General features: G+C 39.4%; 1 protein-coding gene across 2 annotated transcripts in view; it reads left to right on the top strand.

Annotated features, from left to right (window-relative positions):
- The first annotated feature begins 15,328 nt into the window (after positions 1–15,328).
- The window catches only part of LOC148000450 (uncharacterized), a 35,179-nt gene continuing 25,520 nt past the window's right edge, over positions 15,329–24,987 (top strand). The window contains exons 1-2 of one of the 2 annotated variants that reach the window (XM_087589347.1): positions 15,329–15,391; positions 24,561–24,675. Coding sequence is in view for 1 of the 2 variants with exons in the window: in XM_087589346.1 (XP_087445472.1) it covers positions 19,815–20,071; positions 24,561–24,675 (372 nt within the window). In the remaining variant the exon portion in view is untranslated. Of the gene's footprint in view, positions 15,392–19,643; positions 20,072–24,560; positions 24,676–24,987 lie in introns of those variants that run through there. The other variant, XM_087589346.1, reaches the window with a different exon arrangement.

The raw sequence follows: 24,987 nt of genomic DNA on the forward strand, positions 1-24,987 counted from the left end.
TGTTTTTCTGTGATTGGGTTACTTCACTCAGCATGATATTTTCTAGTTCATTCCATTTGCCTATGAATTTCATGAAGTCATTGTTTTTGATTGCTGAGTAGTACTCCATTGTGTAGATGTACCTTATTTTCTGAATCCACTCCCCTGTTGAAGGGCATCTGGGTTCTTTCCAGCTTCTGGCTATTATAAATAAGGCTGCTATGAACATAGTGGAGCGTGTTTCCTGGTTGTTTGTTGGGGCATCTATTGGGTATATGCCCAGGAGAGGTGTGGCTGGGTCCTCAGGTAGTGGAATTTTCTCAGGAACCTCCTGGCTGATTTCCAGAGTGGTTGTACCAGTCTGCAATCCTACCAACAATGGAAGAGTTTTCCTCTTTATCCACATCCTGGCCAGCATCTGCTGTCACCTGAGTTTTTTTATCGTAGCCATTCTTACTGGTGTGAGTGGAATCTCAGGGTTTTTTGATTTGTACACCCCTGATGACTAAGTATGCTAAACATTTCTATAGGTGCTTCTCAGCCATTTGATATTCCTCAGCTGAGAATTCTTTGTTTAGCTCTGAACCCAAATTTTAATAGGGTTATTTGGCTCTCTGGACTCTAAGTTCTTGGTTTTGTTTTTTGTTTTTTTTTTTTTTGTATATTTTCGATATTAGCCCTGCATCAGATGTAATATTGGTAAAGATCTTTTCCAAATCTGTTGGTTGCTGTTCTGTTCTATTGAAAAGTATCCATTGCATTACAGAAGCTTTGCAGTTTTATGAGGTTCCATTTGTCAATTTTTGACCTTAGCACATAAGCCATTGTTGTTTTGTTTAGGAAAATTTCCCCAGTGCCCATGTGTGTGAGTCTATTCTCCAGTTTTTCTTCCATTAGTTCCAGTGTATATGTTTTAATGTTGATGTTCTTGATCCACTTGGACTTAAGCTTTGTACAGGGAGATAAGAATTGTTTGATTTGTATCTTTTACATGCTAACCTATTGAATGAGCACCATTTATTGAAAATGCTATCTTTTTACAAATGGATGGTTTTTGCTCTTTGTCAAAGATCAATTGACCAAAGGTGGGTGGGTTCAGGTCTGGGTCTTCAATTATATTTCACTGATCTGTCTAGCTGTCTATGTTACTAAGCCATACAGCTTTTTTTCCACTATTGCTCTGTAATACTGCTTGAGGTCAGGAATGATGATTTCCCCAGAAGTTCTTTTATCATTGAGTATAGGTTTTGCTATCCTGGTTTTTTTTATTCCAAATGAATTAGTAAATTGCTCTTTCTATGTCTGAAGAATTGAGTTGGATTTTTGATGGGGATTGCAGTGAATTTGTAGATTGCTTTTGGCAAAATGGCCACTTTTACTATATTAATCCTGCTAATCCATGAGAATGTGAGGCCGTTCCATCTTCTGATATCTTCTTCAATGTCTTTTCAGAGACTTGAAGTTCTTGTTATACAGATCTTTCACTTATTTCGTTAAAGTCACACTGAGGTATTTTATATTATTGCGACTATTGTGAAGGGTGTCATTTCCCCTAATTTTACTCAGCCTGTTTTTCCTTTGAGTGGAGGAAGGCTACTAATTTTTTTGAGTCATTTTGTATCCAAAAATTTGCTGAAGTTAATATCAGGTTTTGTAATTCTCTGGTGGACCTTTTGGCGTCACTTAAATATAATATCCTATCGTTGGCAAATAGCCATATTGTGACATCTTCCCTCCCACTTTGTATCCCTTGACCTCCTTTTGTTGTCTGACTGCTCTGGCTCGGAATTCCAGGGCTGTATTGAATAAGTAGTTACAGTGCAGGCAGCCTTATCTAGTCCCTGATTTTAGTGGGATTTCATCAAGTTCCTCTCCATTTAGTTTGATGTTAGTTACTGGTTCACTGTATATTGTTTTTACTATGTTTAGTTATGGGTTTTGATTTCCTGATCTTTCCAGGACTTTTTTTTTTGTTGTTGTTTTCTCTTTATTACAAAATATAACATTTATGCAATGAAATATTGTACCTGAGCCATACCTTTTACATAATAAAGTATAAAATGTATGTGCTACTGAAAAAGATGAGTTCATTATCATATAATGGATAGAAGTTATATAATAATTATAAGATAAAACCATTAAATACACATATACTTTATAGTAGAGAAAACAATCTTTGAATTTTAGAAATGGTCCTGGGGTTAGAAACTTGTTGAAGTCAATTTTTTTTATTAATTTGAGTATTTCTTATTTACATTTCGAGTGTTATTTCCTTTCCCGGTTTCTGGGCAAATATCCCCCTAATCCCTCCCCCTCCCCTTCGCTATGGGTGTTCCCCCTCCCCATCCTTCCCCCATTGCTGCCCTCCTCCCAACAATCACGTTCACTGGGGGTTCAGTCTTAGCAGGACCCAGGACTTCCCCTTACACTGGTGCTCTTACTAGGATATTCATTGCTTCCTATGAGGTCAGAGTCCAGGGTCAGTCCATGTATAGTCTTTAGGTAGTAGCTTAGACCCTGGAAGCTCTGGTTGCTTGGCAGTGTTGTTCATAAGGGGTCTTGAGCCCCTTCGAGCTCTTCCAGTTCTTTCTCTGATTCCTTCAATGGGGTCCTATTCTCAGTTCAATGGTTTGCTGCTGGCATTCGCCTATGTATTTGCTGTACTCTGGCTGTGTCTCTCAGGAGAGATCTACATCCCGCATCTGTCAGCCTGCCCTTCATTGCTTCATCCATCTTGTCTGACTGGGTGGCTGTATATGTATGGGCCACATGTGGGGCAGGCTCTGAATGGGTGTTCCTTCTGTCTCTCTTTTAATCGTTGCCTCTCTATTCCCTGCCAAGGGTATTCTCGTTCCACATTTCAAGAAGGAGTGAAGCATTCACGTTTTAATCATCCGTCTTGAGTTTCCTTTGTTCTAGGCATCTAGGGTAATTCAAGCATTTGGGCTAATAGCCACATGTCAATGAGTGCATACCATGTGTGTTTTTCTGTGATTGGGTTACCTCACTCAGGATGATATTTTCCAGTTCCAACCATTTGCCTACGAATTTCATAAAGTCATTGTTTTTGATAGCTGAATAATATTCCATTGTGTAGATGTACCACATTTTCTGTATCCATTCTTCTGTTGAAGGGCATCTGGGTTCTTTCCAGCTTCTGGCTGTTATAAATAAGGCTGCTATGAACATAGTGGAGCACGTGTTTTTTTTATATGTTGGGGCATCTTATGGGTATATGCCCAAGAGAGGTATAGCTGGATCCTCAGGCAGTTCAATGTCCAATTTTCTGAGGAACCTCCAGACTGATATCCAGAAAGGTTGTACCAGTCTGCAACCCCACCAACAATGGAGGAGTGTTCCTCTTTCTCCACATCCTCTCCAGCATCTGCTGTAACCTGAGTTTTTGATCTTAGCCATTCTCACTGGTGTGAGGTGAAATCTGAGGGTTGTTTTGATTTGCATTTCCCTTATGACTAAAGATGTTGAACATTTCTTTAGGTGTTTCTCAGCTATTCGGCATTCCTCAGCTGTGAATTCTTCTTTAGCTCTGAACCCCATTTTCTAATAGGGTTATTTGTCTCCCTGCGGTCTAACTTCTTGAGTTCTATGTATATTTTGGATATAAGGCCTCTATCTGTTGTAGGATTGGTAAAGATCTTTTCCCAATCTGTTGGTTGCCGTTTTATCCTAACCACAGTGTCTTTTGCCTTACAGAAGCTTTGCAGTTTTATGAGATCCCATTTGTCGATTCTTGATCTTAGAGCATAAGCCATTGGTGTTTTGTTCAGGAAATTTTTTCCGGTGCCCATGTGTTCCAGATGCTCCCTTAGTTTTTCTTCTATTAGTTTGAGTGTATCTGGTTTGATGTGTAGGTCCTTGATCCACTTGGACTTAAGCTTTGTACAGGGTGATAAGCATGGATCGATCTGCATTCTTCTACATGATTACCTCCAGTTGAACCAGCACCATTTGCTGAAAATGCTATCTTTTTTTCATTGGATGATTTTGGCTCCTTTGTCAAAAATCAAGTGCCCATAGGTGTGTGGGTTCATTTCTGGGTCTTCAATTGTCTTCCACTGGTCTATCTGTCTGTCTCTGTACCAATACCATGCAGTTTTTATCACTATTGCTCTGTAATACTGCTTGAGTTCAGGGATAGTGATTCCCCCTGAAGACCTTTTATTGTTGAGGATAGATTTAGCTATCCTGGGTTTTTTGTTATTCCAGATGAATTTGCAAATTGTTCTAACTCTTTGAAGAATTGAATTGGTATTTTGATGGGGATTGCATTGAATCTGTAGATCGCTTTTGGTAAAATGTCCATTTTTACTATATTAATCCTGCCAATCCATGAGCATGGGAGATCTTTCCATCTTCTGAGGTCTTCTTCAATTTCTTTCTTCAGAGTCTTGAAGTTCTTATTGTACAAATCTTTTACTTGCTTGGTTAAAGTCACACCGAGGTACTTTATATTATTTGGGTCTATTATGAAGGGTGTCGTTTCCCGAATTTCTTTCTCGGCTTGTTTCTCTTTTGTGTAGAGGAAGGCTAGTGATTTATTTGAGTTAATTTTATACCCAGCCACTTTGCTTAAGTTGTTTATCAGCTTTAGTAGTTCTCTGGTGGAACTTTTGGGATCACTTAAATGTACTACCATATCATCTGCAAATAGTGATATTTTGACTTCTTCTTTTTCAATCTGTATCCCTTTTGCCTCCTTTTGTTGTCTGATTGCTCTGTCTAGAACTTCAAGAACTGTATTGAATAAGTAGGGAGAGAGTGGGCAGCCTTGTCTCGTCCCTGATTTTAGTGGGATTGCTTCAAGTTTCTCTCCATTTAGTTTAATGTTAGCAACTGGTTTGCTGTATATGGCTTTTACTATGTTTAGGTATGGGCCTTGAATTCCTATTCTTTCCCAGACTTTTATCATGAAGGGGTGTTGAATTTTGTCAAATGCTTTCTCAGCATCTAATGAAATGATCATGTGGTTTTGTTCTTTCAGTTTGTTTATATAATGGATCACATTGATGGTTTTCCATATAGTAAGCCATCCCTGCATGCCTGGGATGAAGCCTACCTGATCATGGTGGATGATTGTTTTGATGTGCTCTTAGATTCGGTTTGCCAGAATTTTATTGAGTATTTTTGCGTCTATATTCATAAGGGAAATTGGTCTGAATTTCTCTTTCTTTGTTGGGTCTTTGTGTGGTTTAGTTACAAGAGTAATTGTGGCTTCATAGAAGGAATTTGGTAGTGCTCCATCTGTTTCAATTTTGTGGAATAGTTTGGATAATATTGGTATGAGGTCTTCTATGAAGGTCTGATAGAATTCTGCACTGAATCCGTCTGGACCTGGGCCCTTTTTGGTTGGGAGACCTTTAATGACTGCTTCTATTTCCTTAGGAGTTATGGGGTTGTTTATCTGGTTCATCTGTTCCTGATTTAACTTCGGTACCTGGTATGGGTCTAGGAAATTTTCCATTACCCGCAGATTTTCAAGTTTTGTTGAATATAGGCTTTTATAATAAGATCTGATGATTTTTTTAATTTCCTCTGAATCTGTAGTTATGTCTCCCTTTTCATTTCTGACTTTGTTAATTTGGACACACTCTCTGTGTCCTCTCCTTAGTCTGGCTAAGGGTTTATCTGTCCCGTTGATTTTCTCAAAGAACCAACTTTTGGTTCTGTTGATTCTTTCTATGGTCCTCTTTTTTTCTACTTGGTTGATTTCAGCTCTGAGTTTGATTATTTCCTGCCTTCTACTCCTCCTGGGTGTATTTGCTTCTTTTTGTTCTAGAGCTTTCAGGTGTGCTGTCAAGCTGCTGATATATGCTCTCTCCTGTTTATTTCTGCAGGCACTAAGAACTATGAGTTTTCCTCTTAGCACAGCTTTAATTGTGTCCCGTACGTGTGGGTATGTCGTACCTTCATTTTCATTAAATTCTAAGAAGTCTTTAATTTCTTTCTTTATTTCTTCATTGCCCAGGTTATCGTTTAGTATATTGGACCATCCTTTCATCCCTGGGCTGAAGCCTAACTGATCATGATGGGTGATTATTTTGATGTGTTCTTGCATTCACTTTGCAAGATTTTTATTGAGTATTTTTACATCAATAATCATAAGGGTAAATGGTCTCAAGTTCTCTTTCTTTGTTGGATTTTTGTGTGGTTTAGTTATAACAGTAACTGTGGTTTCAAAGAAGGAATTTGGTAGTGCTCTGCCTATTTCTGTTTTGGGAACTAATCTGGACAGTATTGATATGAGGTCTTCTATGAAGGCCTGATAGAATTCTGCAGTAAATTCATGGAGTCCTGGGTTCTCTTTGGTTGGGAGACTCTTAATAACTGCTTCTACTTCTTTAGGAATTATGGTGTTGTTTAGATGTTTATCTGTTTCTGATTTAACTTTAGTACCTTGTATTTGTCTAGAAAATTGTCTATTTCCTCCAGATTTTCCAGTTTTGTTGAATATATGCTTTTGTAGTGGGATCTGTTGATATTTTTAATTTCCTCAGATTTTTTTGTTATGTCTCCCTTTTCCCTTCTGATTTTGTTAATTTGGATACACTCTGGGTATTCTTGCTAAGGGTTTATCTATCTTGTTGATTTTGTCGAAGAACCAGCTCCTGCTTTTGTTGATTCTTTGTGTACTCCTTTTTTTAAAACTTGGATGATTTTAGCTCTTAGTTTTATTATTTCTTCCCTTCTATTCCTCTTGTGTGTATTTACTTCTTTTGGCTCTAGACTTTTTAGATGTGCTGTCAAGCTGCTGAGTATGCGCTCTCCTGTTTCTTTTGGCAGCACTCAGAGCTATGATTTTTCCTTTTAGTACTGCTCTCACTGTGTCCTAAATGTTTGGGTGTGTTGTATCTTCATTTTTATTAAATTCTAAGAAATCTTTTTTTTAAACTGGCATTATTTATTTATTTTTTGGCTTGTGAAACTTCCTTAATTTGTTGATGTAGCAGCAAATTTGAACTCTGCTATGCAAATGACAGAAGAAATCTGCTCAGCAATTAACTTTAGAGTTCAATTTCATAAAGGCAACATGCTATATGTGAAAAAATTACTAACTGAACTACAGGTATTAAATACTGAAAAAAAATTAACAGTTTATTATAATTTATCTTATTTAACAATCTAAGAAGTTCACGGCCATCAGCAGTTCCAGTGCAATTTTAGGTGCAATTGGGAATTCAGGAATTTCAGTGGAGCTGTTAGTATAGCGGACCTTGTAGGTAAAATACATGCACACTTCCGATAGCACATGTGAAGGGTCTCTCTAAAGTTGACCTCATTGGTTTCATTCTCCGCAAACTGACCTGGACCACTCAACATGGCCTTTATTGTTCCTGATGTTAATGCATGTTCTCTTTTTACAATAAATTCATGACCATCAGAAGATATTAATTTCATATACATGGCATCAGGGCCTTCACAGCCACCATAGGTTTTCTCCTCTCCATCCATTATGTTCTTATAAAATTCTATTTGATCCCAGAGGAACTTACTAGTTTCCTGGCGAGGCCGAGAAGCAGTCATCTAGTAACTTGCATCCGAAGGAAGTGCTAAGAAATCTTTAATTTCTATCATTAATTCTTCCTTGACCAAGTTTTCATTGAGTAGTGTGTTGTTAAACTTCAATGTATCTGAGGGCATTCTGTCATTATTGTTTTTATTGAAGACCAGCCTTTGTCCATGGTTATCTGATAGGACAAATAGAATTATTTCTATCTTCCTGTATCTATTGATGCCTATTTTTTTGACAATTATATGGTCAATTTTCGAGGAGGTACTATGAGGTGCTGAGAAGAATGTAAATCCTTTTGTTTTATTATTTAATGTTCTATAAATATTTGTTAAATCCATTTAGTATATAACTTCTGTTAGTTTCTCTATGTCGCTGTTTAATTTCTGTTTCTCTTATCTGTCCATTGATGAGAATGTGGTGTTGAAAGTGGACAGATGTGTCTGTCTGTCCTGTGGTCTCAGGATGTTCCATACTTCTTGGTGTTTAGCTCTCTTCTCCATGGGATTTGAGATCAGGGAGCAGTGTGATGGGCTAGGCCCTCATTCGTATTTCATATTTTTTTGCTTGAAGGGGAATTGATAGCACACCAGCATATTTTCCGAAGTCCACATGCTTCTTAATCATTTTGTTATTTTAAGGTGTTTATTAGTTGTTAAGGTAGAGCTTCATATAAATAATCCAAGAATGAATTATAGTTTGAAAATATTCTTATGCTTATTGAATATTTTCTTCAAACTCTGATTTGTCCAACTATAGTTTTTCATTCTGTCAGTCCATTTATTCCTCACATGTAATTAAATGTCTATTGTGTATAATACACATTTTAATATATCTCAAGGTCAGGTTGGGGATTTGGCTCAGTGGTAGAGCCCTTGCCTAGCAAGCACAAGGTCCTGGGTTCGGTCCCCAGCTCCGAAAAAAAAATATAACTCAAGGACTTCCCATTCTTAAACCTTTATGTTTCTCTGCCCAGTCAAGCTTCCTTACATCATATAAATGTAAATATAGCATGAAATGACCCTTGCTTTTTGGAACTCTCATTTCATTTTGCTGAAACCTTTTTGAATCTCATATATAGGAGATTGGATGCCATAGTTTATCTCCTTCTACTTATATTTACCAAATTTAGTGTAAGTCCAGGGATACATTGACCATTTTAAAACAAAATGCAAGGTCCTGCTTTGCTACATTTTTGCTCCCGGGTTAACATGGATACTTTATTTATTACCTAAGCAATATGTTGTGATCCTAATGGTAGCAAATATAGAAAGCTTAATCATGGGCATAAAAAATGAAATTTGGATTGAAAAAGTCAAAGTATTGGTGACTGGGGATTTCAATTTTCATTTGTTTATAAAATTTACAGTGAAACAATTGGTCTGTAGATCTGCATCTGTAGGTCATGCCTATGATGTATCAATCATCCAGCTTAAGAAGCACAACATGTCAGTCACCCACAAGTCATACAGCTTATCAAAAATCTGTCCCCAACACCTACATCATCCAAAGTAAAAGCCCACAGCCTGGCTACCATCCATAAGAATTGCCCATGTCCTATCAGTCATCCACTGGAAATCCCCTCACCCTGTCAATCATCTACCAGCAACTCACAAAACCTGTCAGTCATCCAGAAGAAATTATCACAGTCTGTCAATCAGACATAACAAATGGCCATAGTCTGTTAATCACCCACAGGACATGGCGACTAACTTATATACAAACCTCTCAGAGCCGGTCAGTCTTACATTAGAAACTCCCATAGCCAGTCATTCAATGGAGAGACCCACAGCCTGTCAGTCTTTCACAACATATCTCAAAGCCTGTGGATTATTCATAGGTAGTGTCAACAGCCTATCACTCAGCCCCAGGAAACATATACCAACTTTGTCACTTGTCCAAAGGACAAGCCCACACTCTATCTGTCATTCATAGGAAATACCTACACCCTGTCCATCATTGATAAGAAATAGCCAAAGCCTGTCAACCATACATAGTATGTATCTACCATTGTTCAGTATGCATAACAAATATGCACAGACTTTCAGTCAGTCCTCCATGGTAAATGACTGCTACATGAAATCATCCATAGAAAGTACCCACAACCTGTAAGGCATTCATAGGAAAAACCAACAACCTGTCAATCATGTGTAGGAAAGAGTTGCCTGTTTGTCAGCTACATGGCACACCCCCAACTTGGTAGTCATCTGGGGGGAAAATCTACATCCTATCAATAACCCATAGGAATTGCCCATAGCCTTAGAACCATTTATAAGAAATTTCAATATCCTTTCAAACAGCCACAGTAAAGTCAACAGCCTCTCAGTCATCTATTAGAAACACGCACAGTCTGTCAGTCATCCACAGATCACATACATTGCGTGAGAGTCATCCATAGGAAAAGCTAAGTGCCTGTCATGCATACAAAGGAAATGAACACAACCAGTAAATCATGCATAGGAATCTTCAACAGTGTGTCAGTTATCAAGAGAAAATTCACACAGTCTTTCAATTATCCAACAGTATTCAATTAAGATTAAACAGAAAAATTTCCAAAATCCACAACCCTCACACACTGATATCATAAATAGGGACATGATAAACCTGGAGACAGCACACAATAAATCATGCCGAGAGCAAAGATCCATCTCTGCCTCAGGCTCCTCCTCCTACATCATTCAGACCTCAGGTTTGCCATGCAGAGCCGATCCTGTTACCATGCCTGCTTGAAATCAAATGGGGAGATGTTTGTGATGAGGAACTTCATCAATTTATTCTAATAGCTTTATAAAAATCATGTAGTGAAGGAAGCGCAGGATTTTGTTTCTGTTGACAGCACATTTTCAGAAGGGTTTAGTCCACGGTTTTTCTGCATACGGTAGCTAATTCTTCAGAGCTCCTGATAAAGCAGAAGAGTGTGTAATGTGAAAACAAGGCCCTGCCTTGTGTGTCCATTCAAGAGTCCAACCTCACCTTATTTCAATTATATTGACAATAGCAACAAGAAACGTCAGTAAAATGAAAGGAAATGCCTCATTGTGAATATGATCACATTTTACCATTGAAAGAAACACAGATGTTTAAACAATATGCACATAGAATTAATATTTAATTAATGAATTCTAGTGACAGGTTTACAACGTGCCTCAATGGTTTACATTCCTTTCTTTTATTCAGTATTTTTTCCTCCATCTTTATTAACTTGGGTATTTCTTATTTAAATTTCAACTGTTATTCCCTTTGCCGGTTTCTGGGCCAAATCCCCCAACCACTCCCCTTCCCCTACTATATGGGTGTTACCCTCCCCATCTTCCCCTGTTACTGCCCTCCCCCCAATAATCACGTTCACTGGGGGTTCAGTCATGGCAGGACCAAGGGCTTCCCCTTCCACTGGTGCTCTTACTAGGCTATTCATTGCTACCTATGCAGTTGGAGCCCAGAATCAGTCCATGTATAGTCTTTGGGTAGTGGCTTAGTCCCTGGAAGCTCTGGTTGGTTGGCATTGTTGTTCATATGGCGTCTCATCCCCTTCAATCTCTTTCAGTCCTTTCTCTGATTCCTTCAACGGGGGTCCTGTTCTCAGTTCAGTGGTTTGCTGTTCGCGTTCGCCAATGTTTTTGCCTTATTCTGGCTGTGTCTCTCAGGAAAGATCTATATCTGGTTCCTGTCAGCCTGCACTTCTTTGCTTCATCCATCTTATCTAGTTTGGTGGCTGTATATTTACGGGCCACATGTGGGGCAGGCTCTGAATGGGTGTTCCTTCAGCCTCTGTGCTAAGCTTTGCATCCCTATTCCCTCCCAAGGGTATTCTTGTTCCCCTTTTAAAGAAGGAGTGAAGCATTCACATTTTGGTCATCCCTCTTGAATTTCATGTGTTCTATGCATCTAGGGTAATTCGAGCATTTGGGCTAATATCTACTTATCAATGAGTGCATACATACCATGTGTGTTTTTCTGTGATTGGGTTACCTCACTCAGGATATTTTCCAGTTCCATCCACTTGCCTTTGAATTTCATAAAGTCATTGTTTTTTGATAGCTGAGTAGTCTACATGTTTACGTGAAGGCTGTTAGTTTAAGACTGACAGCCATGCAGCTAAGATCAGGGTCTTAAAGCCCACACCCACAGTGACATGCCTATTCCAACAGGGTCACAACTTCTAATACTGCTACTTCCTCGGCTTCACACATACAAACCATCAGACCCAGGATACAGTTCAATATAATAAAGACAAGATAAGAATGGTACACAGCAAATATCATTCTAAAATATTTATGCCAAGCATTCACACTAAATCAGAAATCAGAAATGTGAAAAGTATATTTGATCTTCCCCTGTTCAATAAAATCATTGAAGTCTTAGCTAGAATAACAGCACAAGTGAATGAGATAGATGTACACCCTTGAAAGAATGAAGCCAATGTCACTTTATTTAGGCCTGGGTGGTTGATATACACAAAAGACTCTAAAGCCTCCACCAAAATTCCCCTGCAGCTATTCAATTGTTCAGCATTGTATTAGAGGAAAAGCAATACATAAAACCAAGTTAGTTTCCTAAATCCAAATACCCAGCACACTCTGCAAATAAGCAAACTAACAGATTCTCACAGACATTATAGATTAAATATAACCAAGGAATTGAATGACTTGTACAGTAAAAACTCTAAACTTAATGTAAATTAACAGAAGAAGATACAGTAACATGGAAAGGCCCCACGCTCCTAGGTCAGAAGGATTAATATGGTGGAGTTGGATGTGATGGTTTATATTTCCTTGGCTCAGGGGTGGCACTATTAGAAGCGTGGTCCTGTTGGAGTAGGTGTGGCCCTGTTGGAGTAGGTGTGCGACTGTGTGTAAGGGGTTTAACACACTCATCCTAGCTGCCTAGAAGGCAGTATTCTGCAGGACCATCCAGATGAAGATCTACAGCTCTCAGATCCTCCTTCACCATGTCTGATTGGTGGCTGCAGTGATCCTGCTGTGATGATAACAGGTCTGAACCTCTGAGGCTGTAAACCAGCCCTAATGAAATGGTGTCCTTTTAAGAGTTGCCTTGGTCATGGTGTCTGTTCACACAACTAAAGTCCTACGTAAGACAGTGGCCATAACACAAAAATTTATCTAGATAATCTGTGCAACCCCCTAAGAATACTAACACGATTCTTTAATGACATTTAGAAATCCATCATTAATTTAACAGGTCAATATAAAGGAGCCATGTAGGTCAGCACAGTCATCAACATTAGCGCAGCTTGAGCCCTCACCGGCACAGATTTGGAGTTAATACACCATAGAGGTAAAGCAATAATGAAATCTGCAACAGTATTCAAAGGCTCATAGGTTGGGAAACGTAATTAAGCATCTGTCCATAAATTTGTACACAGACAGCCATGAGTCATTGAACACCCCTGTCTGGGTTCACGTAAAGCAGATGTCTACCCTTCAAGAGACTAGAGGCTCCAGGAAGCTTATACATATGGTGGAGTTGCTGGGCTGGGGATATCCTTGTGGAGGAGACAAGGGGTAGGGGGAGGAGGTATGCAATATTGAGATGTGGGACTGTCAGGGGGTGGATTGGGAGGGGAATGAAATCTGAAGTGTAAAAGTAAATAAATAAAAAATGGCTATCTTGCTGATAGCAATCTACTGATTCAATACAATCTATCAAAATTCCAATTCAATCCTTCATAGAGTCAGAAAGATGAATTTGGAAATTCACTTGGAATAACAACAAAAAAAAAAACAAGGATAGAGAAAACTATCCTCAACATAAAGAAATAATAACAATAAAAGATAGAATCACTGTCCTTGACCTCAAGCTGTATTACAGAGCAATAGTTTTAAAAACTGTATGGTATTAAAAACAGAGACAAGCAGGTAGATCAATGTAATAGAATTGAGGACACAGAAATGAACAAATACTCCTATGGTCCCTTGATGTTTGACAAAGGAAATATAACCATACAGTAGAAAAAAGATAGCTTTTTCAATAATTGTTGCTGGATCAACTGGAAGTTCGCACCCAGAAGAATGCAAATTGATCTTCTTCCCTAGTGCAAAGCTCAAGGGCAAGTGGATCAAGGACATCCACATAAAAAGAAAACACTCAAAGCCATAGGGGAAACTGTGGAGAAAAGCCTCGAACGCAGGGACTCTGCGGAAATTTTCCTGAAAAGAAACACCAATGGCTTCTGCTCAAGGACTTTCAAATGGGACCTCATAATATTGCAAAGCTTCTCCAAGGCAAAGGATACTGTCTTTAGGACAACACGGCAACCAAGAGATTGGGAAAAGGTCTTCACCTCTCCTACATTCAATAGAGGTCTAATATCCAATATGTACTAAGAACTCAAGAACTTAGACTCCAGAGAGCCAAATAATCCTATTAGAGAAATGGATATAGAACTAAACAGAGAAATCTCAGCTGAGGAATATCGAACAACTGAAAAGTACCTGTAGAAATGTTCTTCAACAACCTTAGTCATTAGGGGAATGCAAATCAAAACAATGCTGAGATTCTACTTCACACCCCTCAGCGTGGCTAGGAACAAAACTCAGGTGACCACAGATTCTGACAAGAATGTGGAGAAAGCAGAACACTCCTCCACTGTTACTTGGATAGCGAGCTGGTACAACTGCTCTGGTATTCAGCTGGGGGTTTCCTCAGAAAATTGGACATAGTACTACCTGAGGACCCAGGTATACCCATTTCTGGGCATAGAATCAATAGATGCTCCAACATATAACAGACAAACATGCTCCAGTAAGTCCATGGCAGCCTTATTTTTAATAGCTAGAAGCTGGAAAGACCCCAGAAGTCCATCAACAAAAGAATGGATACAGAGAATGTGGTACAATTACACAAACGCAGTACTACTCCGCTATTAAAAAACAATGACTTCATGAAATTCATAGGCAAAAGGATGGAACTAGAAAATATCATCTTGAGTGAGGTGACCCCAGAAAATAACACAGATGGTGTGCACTCACTGATAAGTGAATAGTAGCCCCAAAGCTCAGATGAGCCAAGGTGCAATCCACAGATCACATAAAGCTCAAGAAGAAGGACAACCAAAATGTGTTTGTGTCAGTATTTCTTAGAAGGGGGAACAAAAATATTTATAGCAGGAAATATGAAGCCAAAATTTGGAGAAGAGATTGAAGGAAAGTATATATTAATTAACTAATTAATTAAAAAATAAAAATTAAAAATAAATCCATGGTATATGGGGAATTGACAGCACGTTAACAAATTATACTGATGAATAGAGACAGCTTCATGGAGAAGACAGAAACTTGGTCCATTACACACAACAAGCACAAAAGTAAATGCCACATGCATCATGGAACAAAACATAAGACTTCATACCACAGATGTGGCAGAGGAGAAAATAGGAAATATGTTTGACTTCGCTGTGCAGAATGGTACTTCCTGAACATTAGTCCTATAGCATAGAGAATAAAAACATCCATTCATAAATCATACCTCCTGAAATTTAAAACATGGCATAAATCAATGATCATCATCATTTAGCTGAAAATGATGCCTCTACCATTCGTAAAAATCTTAATAGATTCCTATAAAAATAAGTATATTTACTCTATAAACACAAGAAAAGCCTTATCTATTAAGCTTCACACCTACCAAGTAGCATTCATGATACGTAAAGTAGTCTGCATGATTTCAGAACAGAAATGCAAACATGGTTATTCCAAAGCTACAAATACTGCAAAGTAAACCAGTTACTGGCTCTTAAGATGTTCTGGTACAGTAGTGGAACACATATTATGGAAATAATTCTCTTTCCTGATTCTATTTCAGACACACTCTATGTGATGGAAGCCAGGCCTGAAACTGCTAAAGCAGCCAAAATCCTAAGAGTAGGTATGTCCTGAGCCAAGAGGAAAACTCAGTACTCTTATCCGTATCAATGAAATGACTGTCATAGCTATAGATCTGTGTTTGGAACCCTCATTAGAAAAGCATCATCTTCTTGTAGGCTATAGACACTAACACAGAGACCCCAACCTGGAAAGTGTACAGAGAAGGTGGTAACTCCATTTTAAATGGTATGACTCCTTTACATCTCTCCCTCAAGACTTCATTATCTCTATAGCAAATAAACGTAGAGATTCTAAGAGATTGGGGTGATAGATTACTGTAGTGAGTGACTTACCGACATAATACCAAGTAACTAGTAAAAGAGAAGAAAAAACAACATGGAATCTGAGAAGTAATACTAAGAAGTCAATAGGATTCAAACAAGGAATTGCTGAGTGGATGAAGGTAGAGGTCAGTACTTTCCCTTTCGTGCATTCAGAGGACCTGTGGGAGCATCACCTAAGGACGGCACAATAGCACCAGCCACCCTGTGTTTCCCTTCAGTATTTAGGTATTTTAGTAATATCTGCAATTTAATGAGTATAAATATCCTCCACTTGGGAAGACAGATGTGATGTTTGGATTCCACTGAGCATGGATGTTTGTTAAAATTTATTCTCAGTCTAATAGGTCAGGTCTGCACCTGAAGGGTGCACTGTGCACTCACTGATTTTGGTGAACAGGATTTTATGTGTGAAAAGAACAAATACTTCTCACGCACTTACCAGATGACGCAATCCAGGAGATTGGAACCTTGATCAAGGAGAATCCATGTCTCTGTGACTGCAGTGTCCTGGAGGTGACTCATTTGTCCTTCTTTGCCATCGGGCAGGCAGCAGGCCAATACCATGACAGTAGATGTATCCATGTCCAAGGTGATCCTTAGTGAAGCTCAGTTTTTTTCAGAGATAAAGTGACGTCACGAACAGCAGATGACGTTTGCATACATGACGATTTATGGAGTCTGGTCTGCGTACGCTGTAAAGTTGTAAAAGAAAGCCAGCACAGCACTGTTAGTAAAACAGTCCAAGGAGAGCAGTGGGCCTCTGATTTGTGAGGGTTTATCATGACATTGCTAAGTAGGACTCCCTCTTGTCAAGGACTCTGCTGCTAGTCCTAGTGACTCATCCTATGAGTGTTGACCTAAACTGTTTGCCTTTTAATTAAGAGTTTCCCATTAAGAATATCCTTGTAAGAGCACCAGTGGAAGGGGAAGCCCTGGATCCTGCTAAGACTGAACCCCCAGTGAACTAATATTGTTGGGGGGAGGGCAGCAATGGGGGGGAGGATGGGGAGGGGAACACCCATAAAGAACAGGAGGGGGAGGGATTCGGGGGATGTTTACCCAGAAACCAGGAAAGGGAATAACACTTGAAATGTATATAAGAAATACTCAAGTTAATAAAAAAAAAAAGAGTTTCCCATTAAAATGTTTTAAGTGAAAGCCACAAGTTTCTATACTCTTTATTACATCAGTAGCTTTTTAGTGTATTTTTCAAGTGAAAACCAGTCTTCAACTGGTACCCTTTAAAACTTCAGGAGCTCCTTCCAGTACCTGATGGAATTAGGATGCCCCATTCTGTGTGGGGTGTTTTCAGCAAAGGCCCCTGTATTGGACTCATGACTGCTATCATTTGTTCCATCCAGAAGACCTAGTTTTACAGGAATGCCCCCAAAATTCACTCTTCCATCCTCTCTGACTCTGCTCAACAGCAGTACTGGAGCCTTGGAGGCTAGGATGCTGGTTGATTTTAAGCAACTCTACAAAATGTGGATATAATCTGGGAAAAGTGAATCACAGTAGAGGTATCTTCTCCATCACATTGTCCTGAGGGCAAGTCTGAAGCTCATTTTTTTGTGATTGATGTATAATTGCCCTGCTAAGTGTAAAAGACAAAAGAGAGAACCCCAAATGGTCCAGCATGATGAACGGGTAAACAGAGTTTATAATATTGATACAATGTCTCTAGAGATGGACAGAGGCATTGACACTATCTTATGATAAAAGAAGCTATTATTTAATGACCAAGAAAGGGGATATTTCTATATTAGATGACTTCATTTATGTTAAATATGCAAAATGACCTGGTCGGTGAGGGCATAGAACTTTATCCCAGCACTCAGGAGGCAGAGGCATGTAGATTTTCACGAGTTTGGGGCCAGCCTGGTCTACAGAGGTAGATTCAGGACAGCCAGAGCTACACACACTCAAACACACACACACACACACACAGAGAGAGAGAGAGAGAGAGAGAGAGAGAGAGAGAGAGAGAGAGAGAGAGAGAAGGGGGTGGGCAGAGACAAACTTTCTTGAAAAATCAACCAATCACTCACACAAGGAATCAATTAAACAAACAAAAACCTCAAAAAACCAGACACCAAAAAACCAATCAATCTATCAAACAATGTCAGAAGCAACAGCAGCAGCAGCAGCAGCAGCAGCAGCAGCAACAACAACAACAATGACAACAACAACAACGACGACAACATCTACACCAAAAACCAACCGAATGAGACCAAATGTTAGATTGGATTGCAGCCAGTTTACTCATTAACTCAAAGCATCCGTGAAACCTAGGCACACCATGGGCTAAGGTGTGCTCTACACATCCTGATCTTAAGTTCCTATACTTAAAGTAACACTTCTGTCATTAAAGAGGGATAGGCTGAGCTGGTGCCTAACAAGTTGATAGGCGGTAGGATCTGGAGGAATAAAGAGTACCTTCTAATGGCCACAGAGTTTTCTCAAACTTAAAATATTTTTAAAACCAATAGTATAAGGGATGCATAATTTTAATGACATAGTAAGAATGCACTCCTAGATTATATACTTGAAAAAGATGAATTTGCTGCATAAGTGTATTACATACCTGTAAACATGTTATTATTGAAAGATTATGCTTCTTTCACATGTATGAATGTTTTGCCTACGTGTCTGTGTGTGCACTATATGTATGTCTGGGCCTGTGAAGATATGAGGGTTCTAGATCGCCTATAATTAGATTTGAAGATGCCTTTGAGCTTCTTTGTAGGTGTTACTGTAGGTTTCAGGGTTTGAAGCTGACTGATGTTGAGGATTACCTTTGCCCTCCAGTAGCAGACAGGTTACCTTCCAGTATTATGAACTCTGGTTAGTAGTGTGAAGAGTCTAGTTAGACCCCGGCTCAACCTATCCCCCCCCCCCCTGTGATGACAGAAATGTTATCTTCAGAAGTCAGTCCTGAACATCAGATTGTGTAGAGCAACCAATAGTCTTGGCACTGGCTTGTGATGGTCAAGGTTTTCTATAGGACCCTTTGGATAATGACTCAACAGGTTGTCACCCATTCCTGTTGCTGGATTTGTAACTTGGTGGCACAAGATGTCTAAGTGGAGCCTCGTGTCATGTTAGTTTTTGGCTCCATATGTATTCCATACATATAGGAAGCTAATAGAGTAGCAGATTTCCATTTAATTTTTTCAAAGGGACTTTAGTGTTTGTTGTCCCTCCCCTTATTTCCTACTTTACCTAGGCTTGCATGCCAGGGCTGTGGGTGCCTGGTTAAGAAAAAGAAACTGACCCTCTTCCTTATCAAGTATGAATCTGTATGCCCATTCCAACATGCAGCCAGCAGGTGACCAGGATACACTGGAGAGAGTGATCAACTCCAGTCAACATCATGTTGATGAATATGAAAGGAGGGTAATGGGGCTTGAAAAATGCGAGGGAGGTAGAAGTGTGTACCCTTTGCCTCTACCCATTTCTCCCGGTTCCCTCTCATTAACCCCTCCTATTCTAGCTTTTATCTCTTCCCAACACTATACACTCCTTCCTCTTCCTGGGGCGATATTCTTCTGCTCCCTAGTTCCCTAGTAGATAGTCAGGAATCCTGTGTGGTTATCCAGATTGTAGTTCTCATATCAGATACTTAAAACCTAACATCCTTAACAGCAGACACATGAAATGTTTGTTGTTTTGGGTCTGGGTTTGCCAAATCAGGATGATTTTTTTAGGTCCATCAGGCCAGTCTTAGGGTTACAGATTGCAATGGCTGCCCTAACTGCCCTCAGTACTCCCTTTGAAGGCCATGCAAATAGATCTACTTCAGCGTCAACATTGACAGAGCTTTGAACAAGCACTGAGGGGGCTGGGCTCCTAACAGTGGAGTCTGAGGGGGGCACACATGGAGCATAAGCATAGGGTACAGTCCGTAAGCCAGCTCCATTGTGAGCTCAGAGCATGTCACTATGGTGGTGCCAGTGCAGCTGTGTTACTAGGTGATGAAGTATAGTTCAGTTAACCCTGAACGAGCAGGTCTTGCCTACACTTCTTTGGCAAGAATTGGTGATTTTAGCAAACTCTTATCGTATAATTTGGGAGGTGGAGAGTAGCTAAATGGGAGGGAAGAGAGGGTAAGAAGGTCCTGGGCGGCCCTAGAGCTCCATAATGGAGGAAGATTTTGAATATGATGCTCTGGCATTGAAGTTCCCCAGAAGGGGACGCTGGTACACCCGTCTGTGGCGCTCCTGTCCTGGTTTTGGATGCCTGCGTCAAAAGAAAACGACGAAATTTCCCCTCTATCTGATTGGGTATGATCCCGTGGGTCGATTACAAAGAGCGGCCTGTGTTGGGGACGTGGAGAAAATTGAAAGTATGATCCATGAGTGTCATCATCATGTGGATGAATCTGATTGGAGGGGCAGGTAATGGGGCTTCAAATTGATGAGGGGAGTAAAAGGAGGAGGGTAGGAACTGTTAGGGACACTCAGGGCTAAGGAGGAAGACAAATCAACTTCCAGGGCTACAATCTGAGGGTAGAGAGTGGTCATACATAGGCTCATTTTCACTGGGGACCCCTGGGTTTTATACCTGCTAAATGCTCTTAGTCGTATGAGACCTCCACACTGTGGAACAGCAGCTCCTAGGCCTTAATGAAACTACATAATTTTATTCTTATGTTAACCCTTACATTTTGTAAACATACAAAAAGACACACACACTCACACACATAAATACCGTTGTTTTGCCTCTGTGTATTTTCTGTGTACCATTGTGATAGAACCTGGTGCAGGATCCCCTGGAACTGCAGCTATAGACAGTTGTGAGCTGCCCTGTGTGTCTTAGCAATCAAACTGAGTTCTCTACTAAACAAAACTAGAGCTGTTATTGCCAAGACCCCTATCTAGATTTTCTTTCTTCTTTGTTGTTGTTGTTGTTTTCTGTTTTTTCATTTTTATTAGATAGTTCATACATTTACATTTCAATGTTATATCCTGTCCTGCCTCTTCCATCCCACTTCCCACTCCCCCTGATTCTATGACGACTTTCTTAATACATAATATGATGCAATATAATAATGTATAATATAATATAATGTATATGATACAATATAATAATATAGTATAAAATAATAATGGATCAAAGACATTTAGAACTGGAACTGTGACCATGCTCCCATGTAATCACCTTCTGTACTGTTGTTTTTACATCGATACACATGTGAAGGACAGAGATTGTCCTCATCTCACTTCCTGTGCCCCACACGTGTGGAGCTTAGGGTGTGGTGGTCAGAGACAATGTCGACTGCTAGTTATGTTGTACCACCATGGGGTTCTAAGGCCTGAGCTCAGGCAAGCAGGCCTCCCTGTGGGTTCCAGCCCATCGTCCCTCTGTTCTGGAGACTCCACTCAAGCAAGTCCATGGTGTGCTTTATTTACTGTCTTGGAGCACACTGATCCTCACACTTGTAGGCAAGTGACCTTTGCGGATCCCCTTATCCCAAGATCAGCAGTCAGGTTTTCAGGACAAATGCTTTACCAGTTGAGTTTTAACAACTACCCCAGCCCCTCATTCCTTTTTCTCTGTGTGTGTGTGGGTTCTTACCATGAACCCCCTTGCTCATCGTCCCTCCTCCTCTTATATGAGGGTTCACCCCCACCCGTTTGCCCACTCCTTCCGGATTCCCTGCCTTAGCATTCCGTTCCACTGGGGCTAGAGCCTTGGCAGGACCACGAGCTTCTCCTCTTATTGGTGCCCAACAAGGCCATCCTCTGCTACATATGCAGTTGAAGCCAGGGGTCTTTCCATGTGAACTCTTTAGATGAACGGATATCTGGGTTCTCTCCAGCTCCTGGCTATTGTAAATAAGGCTGTTGTGAATGTTATGGAATATGTTTCTTTGTTTTATGTTGGAGCCCTTTTTGTGTATATGCACAGGAGTGTGTAAAGCTGGGTCCTCCAAACAGATTTCCAGAGTTGTCCCAGCTTGCTCTCCCACCTACAAAGGAGGAGTGTTCCTCCTTCTCCAAATCCTCGCCTACCTCTGTTGCCTGAGTTTTGATCTTAGCCACTCTGACTGGTGTGGCGTTGAATCACAGGGTGGTACTGATTTGCATTTTCTCTGATGACTAAAGATGTTGACCAGTCATTTAGGTTCTTTTTGGCCATTTGATATTCCTCAATTGAGAATTCTTTGTTTAGCTCTGCTCCCCATTTTGTAATAGAGTAATTTGATTCTCTGGAGTCCAACTATTTGAATTCTATGTGTATATTGGATGTAAGCCTTCTATCAGATGTAGGATTCATAAAAATCTTTTCCAATCTGTTAGTAGCCATTTTCTTCTAATGACAGTACTCTTTGCCTTACAGAAGCTTTGCAATTTGATGAGGTCCCATTTGTTGATTCTTGATCTTGGAGAATAAACTATTGCTGTTCTGTTCAGGAAATTTTCCCAAGTATTCCAGGCTCATGTATTCTAGGCTCTTCCCCATGTTTTCTTCTTTTAAGTTGAGTATATCTGGTTTTATGTGGAGATCCTTGATTTGCTTGGATTTTAACTGTGTACAGGGTGATAAGAAAGGTTTGATTTGCAGTCTACATGCTGAGTGCCAGTTGATTCAGCACCAGTTGTTGAAAAAGCTATCTTTTTCCCACTAGATGGTTTTAGTTCTTTTGTTAAAAATCAAGTGACCATAGGTAGGTGTATGGGTTCATTTCTGGGTCTCCTATTCTATTCCATTGATCTACTTGCCTATCGCTGTACCAGTATCATAACATTTTTATCACTATTGCTCTGTAATACAGCTTAAGGTTAGGGAGGGTGATTCCCCCAGAATTTTTTTTTCTTGTTGAGTATAGTTCTCAGGATCCTGTTTTTTTGTTAATGCAAGTGAATTTCCAAATCGCTCTTTCTACCTCCATGGGGAATGGAGTTAGAATTTTGATGGAGATTGCGTCGAATCAGTAGATTGCTTTTGGACAGATGGCCAATTTTATAATGTTAATCCTGCCAATCTGTGAGAATGGGAGATCTTTCCATCTTATGAGATCTTCTATTCTTTCTTCAGAGACTTGAAGTTCTTACCAAACAGGATTTTCACTTGCTTGGTTAGAGTCACACTGGGTTATTTTATTTTATTTGTGATTATTCTGAAGGTGTTGTTTCCCTAATTCCTTTCTTAGCCTGTTCATCCTTTGAATAGAGAAAGGCTACTGATTTGTTTGAGTTAATTTTGTATCCAGCCACTTTGCTGAATTTGTTTAAGGGGGCATCCTTGACTACTCCCTGATTTTAGTGGTATTCCTTCAACTTTCTCTCAATTTAGTTTGATGTAGGCTATTGGTTTGCTGTATATTGCTTTTCCTATGTTTATAGTAAGCTTTGAATTCCTGATTTTTCCAAGACTTTTAAAGGTTAGCACCTCATTCTTATATCCTGTCTTTATGGTTGAAGGGGAATCGATGACACACCAGCATATTTTCCCTAGTTCACATGCTTCTTGATCATTTTGTTATTCTAAGATGTTAATTAGTCTTTAAGGTGGAGCTTCATATAAAGAATACAAGAATGAAGTTTAGTTTTAAAATATTCTTCTGTTCATTGAATATTTTCTTTAAAAACACTGAATTGTCCAATGGTAATTTTTCATTCTGTCAGTCCATTTATTCCCCACATGTAACTTAGATATCCCCTGTGTAGAATACACGTTCTAATATCTCTCAAGATCTTCCCATTTGTAAAACTTCATTTCTCTGCCCAGTCAAGCTTCCTTACATTCTATAAATTTAAATATAACATGAAATGAACATTACTCTTTGGAACCCTTCTTTCATTTTACTGAAACTCTATGAATCTCAAGCAAGGCAGCTATGCCACCATAGGTTATTACCTTGTAGCAATATTTACCTGATTTTGGTGTGAGTCCATGGGCACATTGATCAATATATGGCAAAGCATGAGGTCCTGGTTTCTATACCGAGTATAGAAGTGTTACATATGGGCATAAAAAATGAAATGTGAAAATAAAAATAAAAGAAAGTATTGAGGACTGAGGGCTTATATTTTGTTCACTGTTAAAAATGTACATAGATGCAAGTGACCGGTAAAATTGCCACTTACCTGTCGATTGTGACATATTTTTGTTTAATGTAGGCCACAATGGGTTGCATGATAATTACCTTTAATTTTGTAAAGTGCTAAAAGTATTGCTAATTATAGTTGTAAACTAATAAAAAGGTTAAATGACCTTCCATTCTTAGAGAGGGTAAAATGTGAATGAAAATGAAGGTAACCACAATGGATAAGATAGGAGGATTAAGAAATGTAAACTTCTTTTATATGAATTTTTTTATGTGTACTGCTGATAAAATCCTGTTTTTCTCTCACAGAATAGTTCTGTTTGTTATCACTAGGAAGAGAAATCATTACCATGATCAGGAAATGCTGAGCTCTCAGGAGCTGGAAATGCTTGTAGTGTTGTAGCAGATTTCTTCCCCATTCGAACTGAAACATCAGAGTAGCCCCTATTAAGATATGTTTAATGTTCATCCCTTGGATGGGGACATGGAGTCATGGAGCTCCTGAAAATACCGAGGAGTAACTAGTAAGTTCCAGATATTAGAGTATGACTTAAATTCAAGCTGAGATCAATTTGGGAACTTTTCTAGGATTCAGACAGGCTGCTTTGAGCAGCGAAGAAGGTCAGGATAGAACACCTGCCTTAAATAGGAAGAGTCATGTACCATATCCCTAGCACAGTAAATGAACATTTGAGTAGACCTCAATAAATAAGAACATTGTAGTTACTTTCTTCCATCAGATAGAAATCACCTTCATATTATGTAGTACTTACAGGTGATGATAGTCTTACTGGGAATTCAGAGATGTTGCTAAATGTGTTTTCAATTTGCAGGACATCGCTGCATTATGCGAGTGCCCACAACCATCCAGATGTAGTGACACTGTTATTAGAAAATAAGTCCAACATTAACATCCAGGATGATGAAGGCTGCACACCGTTGATTAAGGTAGCTATTGGCCATCTGTTTTGGTATGAAATGGATTAGAGGTGTCCTTGTTTGGTTTCTGTTGTTGTGAGAAAACACAGACCAAAACTTACTCAGGAGAGGAAAAAGTTATTTAGCTTACATTTATTCATCCCAGTTGATCCTCATGGGAAACCTGGTCAGGAACTCAAATCAGGAACTGGGGGGAAGAACTAAACTAGAGATCAGGGGAGAATGCAGCTTTCCATGGCTTTTACCCAGGTTTGCTCAGCTTTTTTTTTATACAACTTTGAACTCAGGCATGCCCCTACCACAAGACTTTGGGCTTTCCTA

This window comes from Rattus norvegicus, chromosome 16 (assembly GCF_021556685.1).
Source record: "Rattus norvegicus strain SHRSP/BbbUtx chromosome 16, alternate assembly SHRSP_T2T, whole genome shotgun sequence".
Lineage (NCBI taxonomy): Eukaryota > Metazoa > Chordata > Mammalia > Rodentia > Muridae > Rattus > Rattus norvegicus.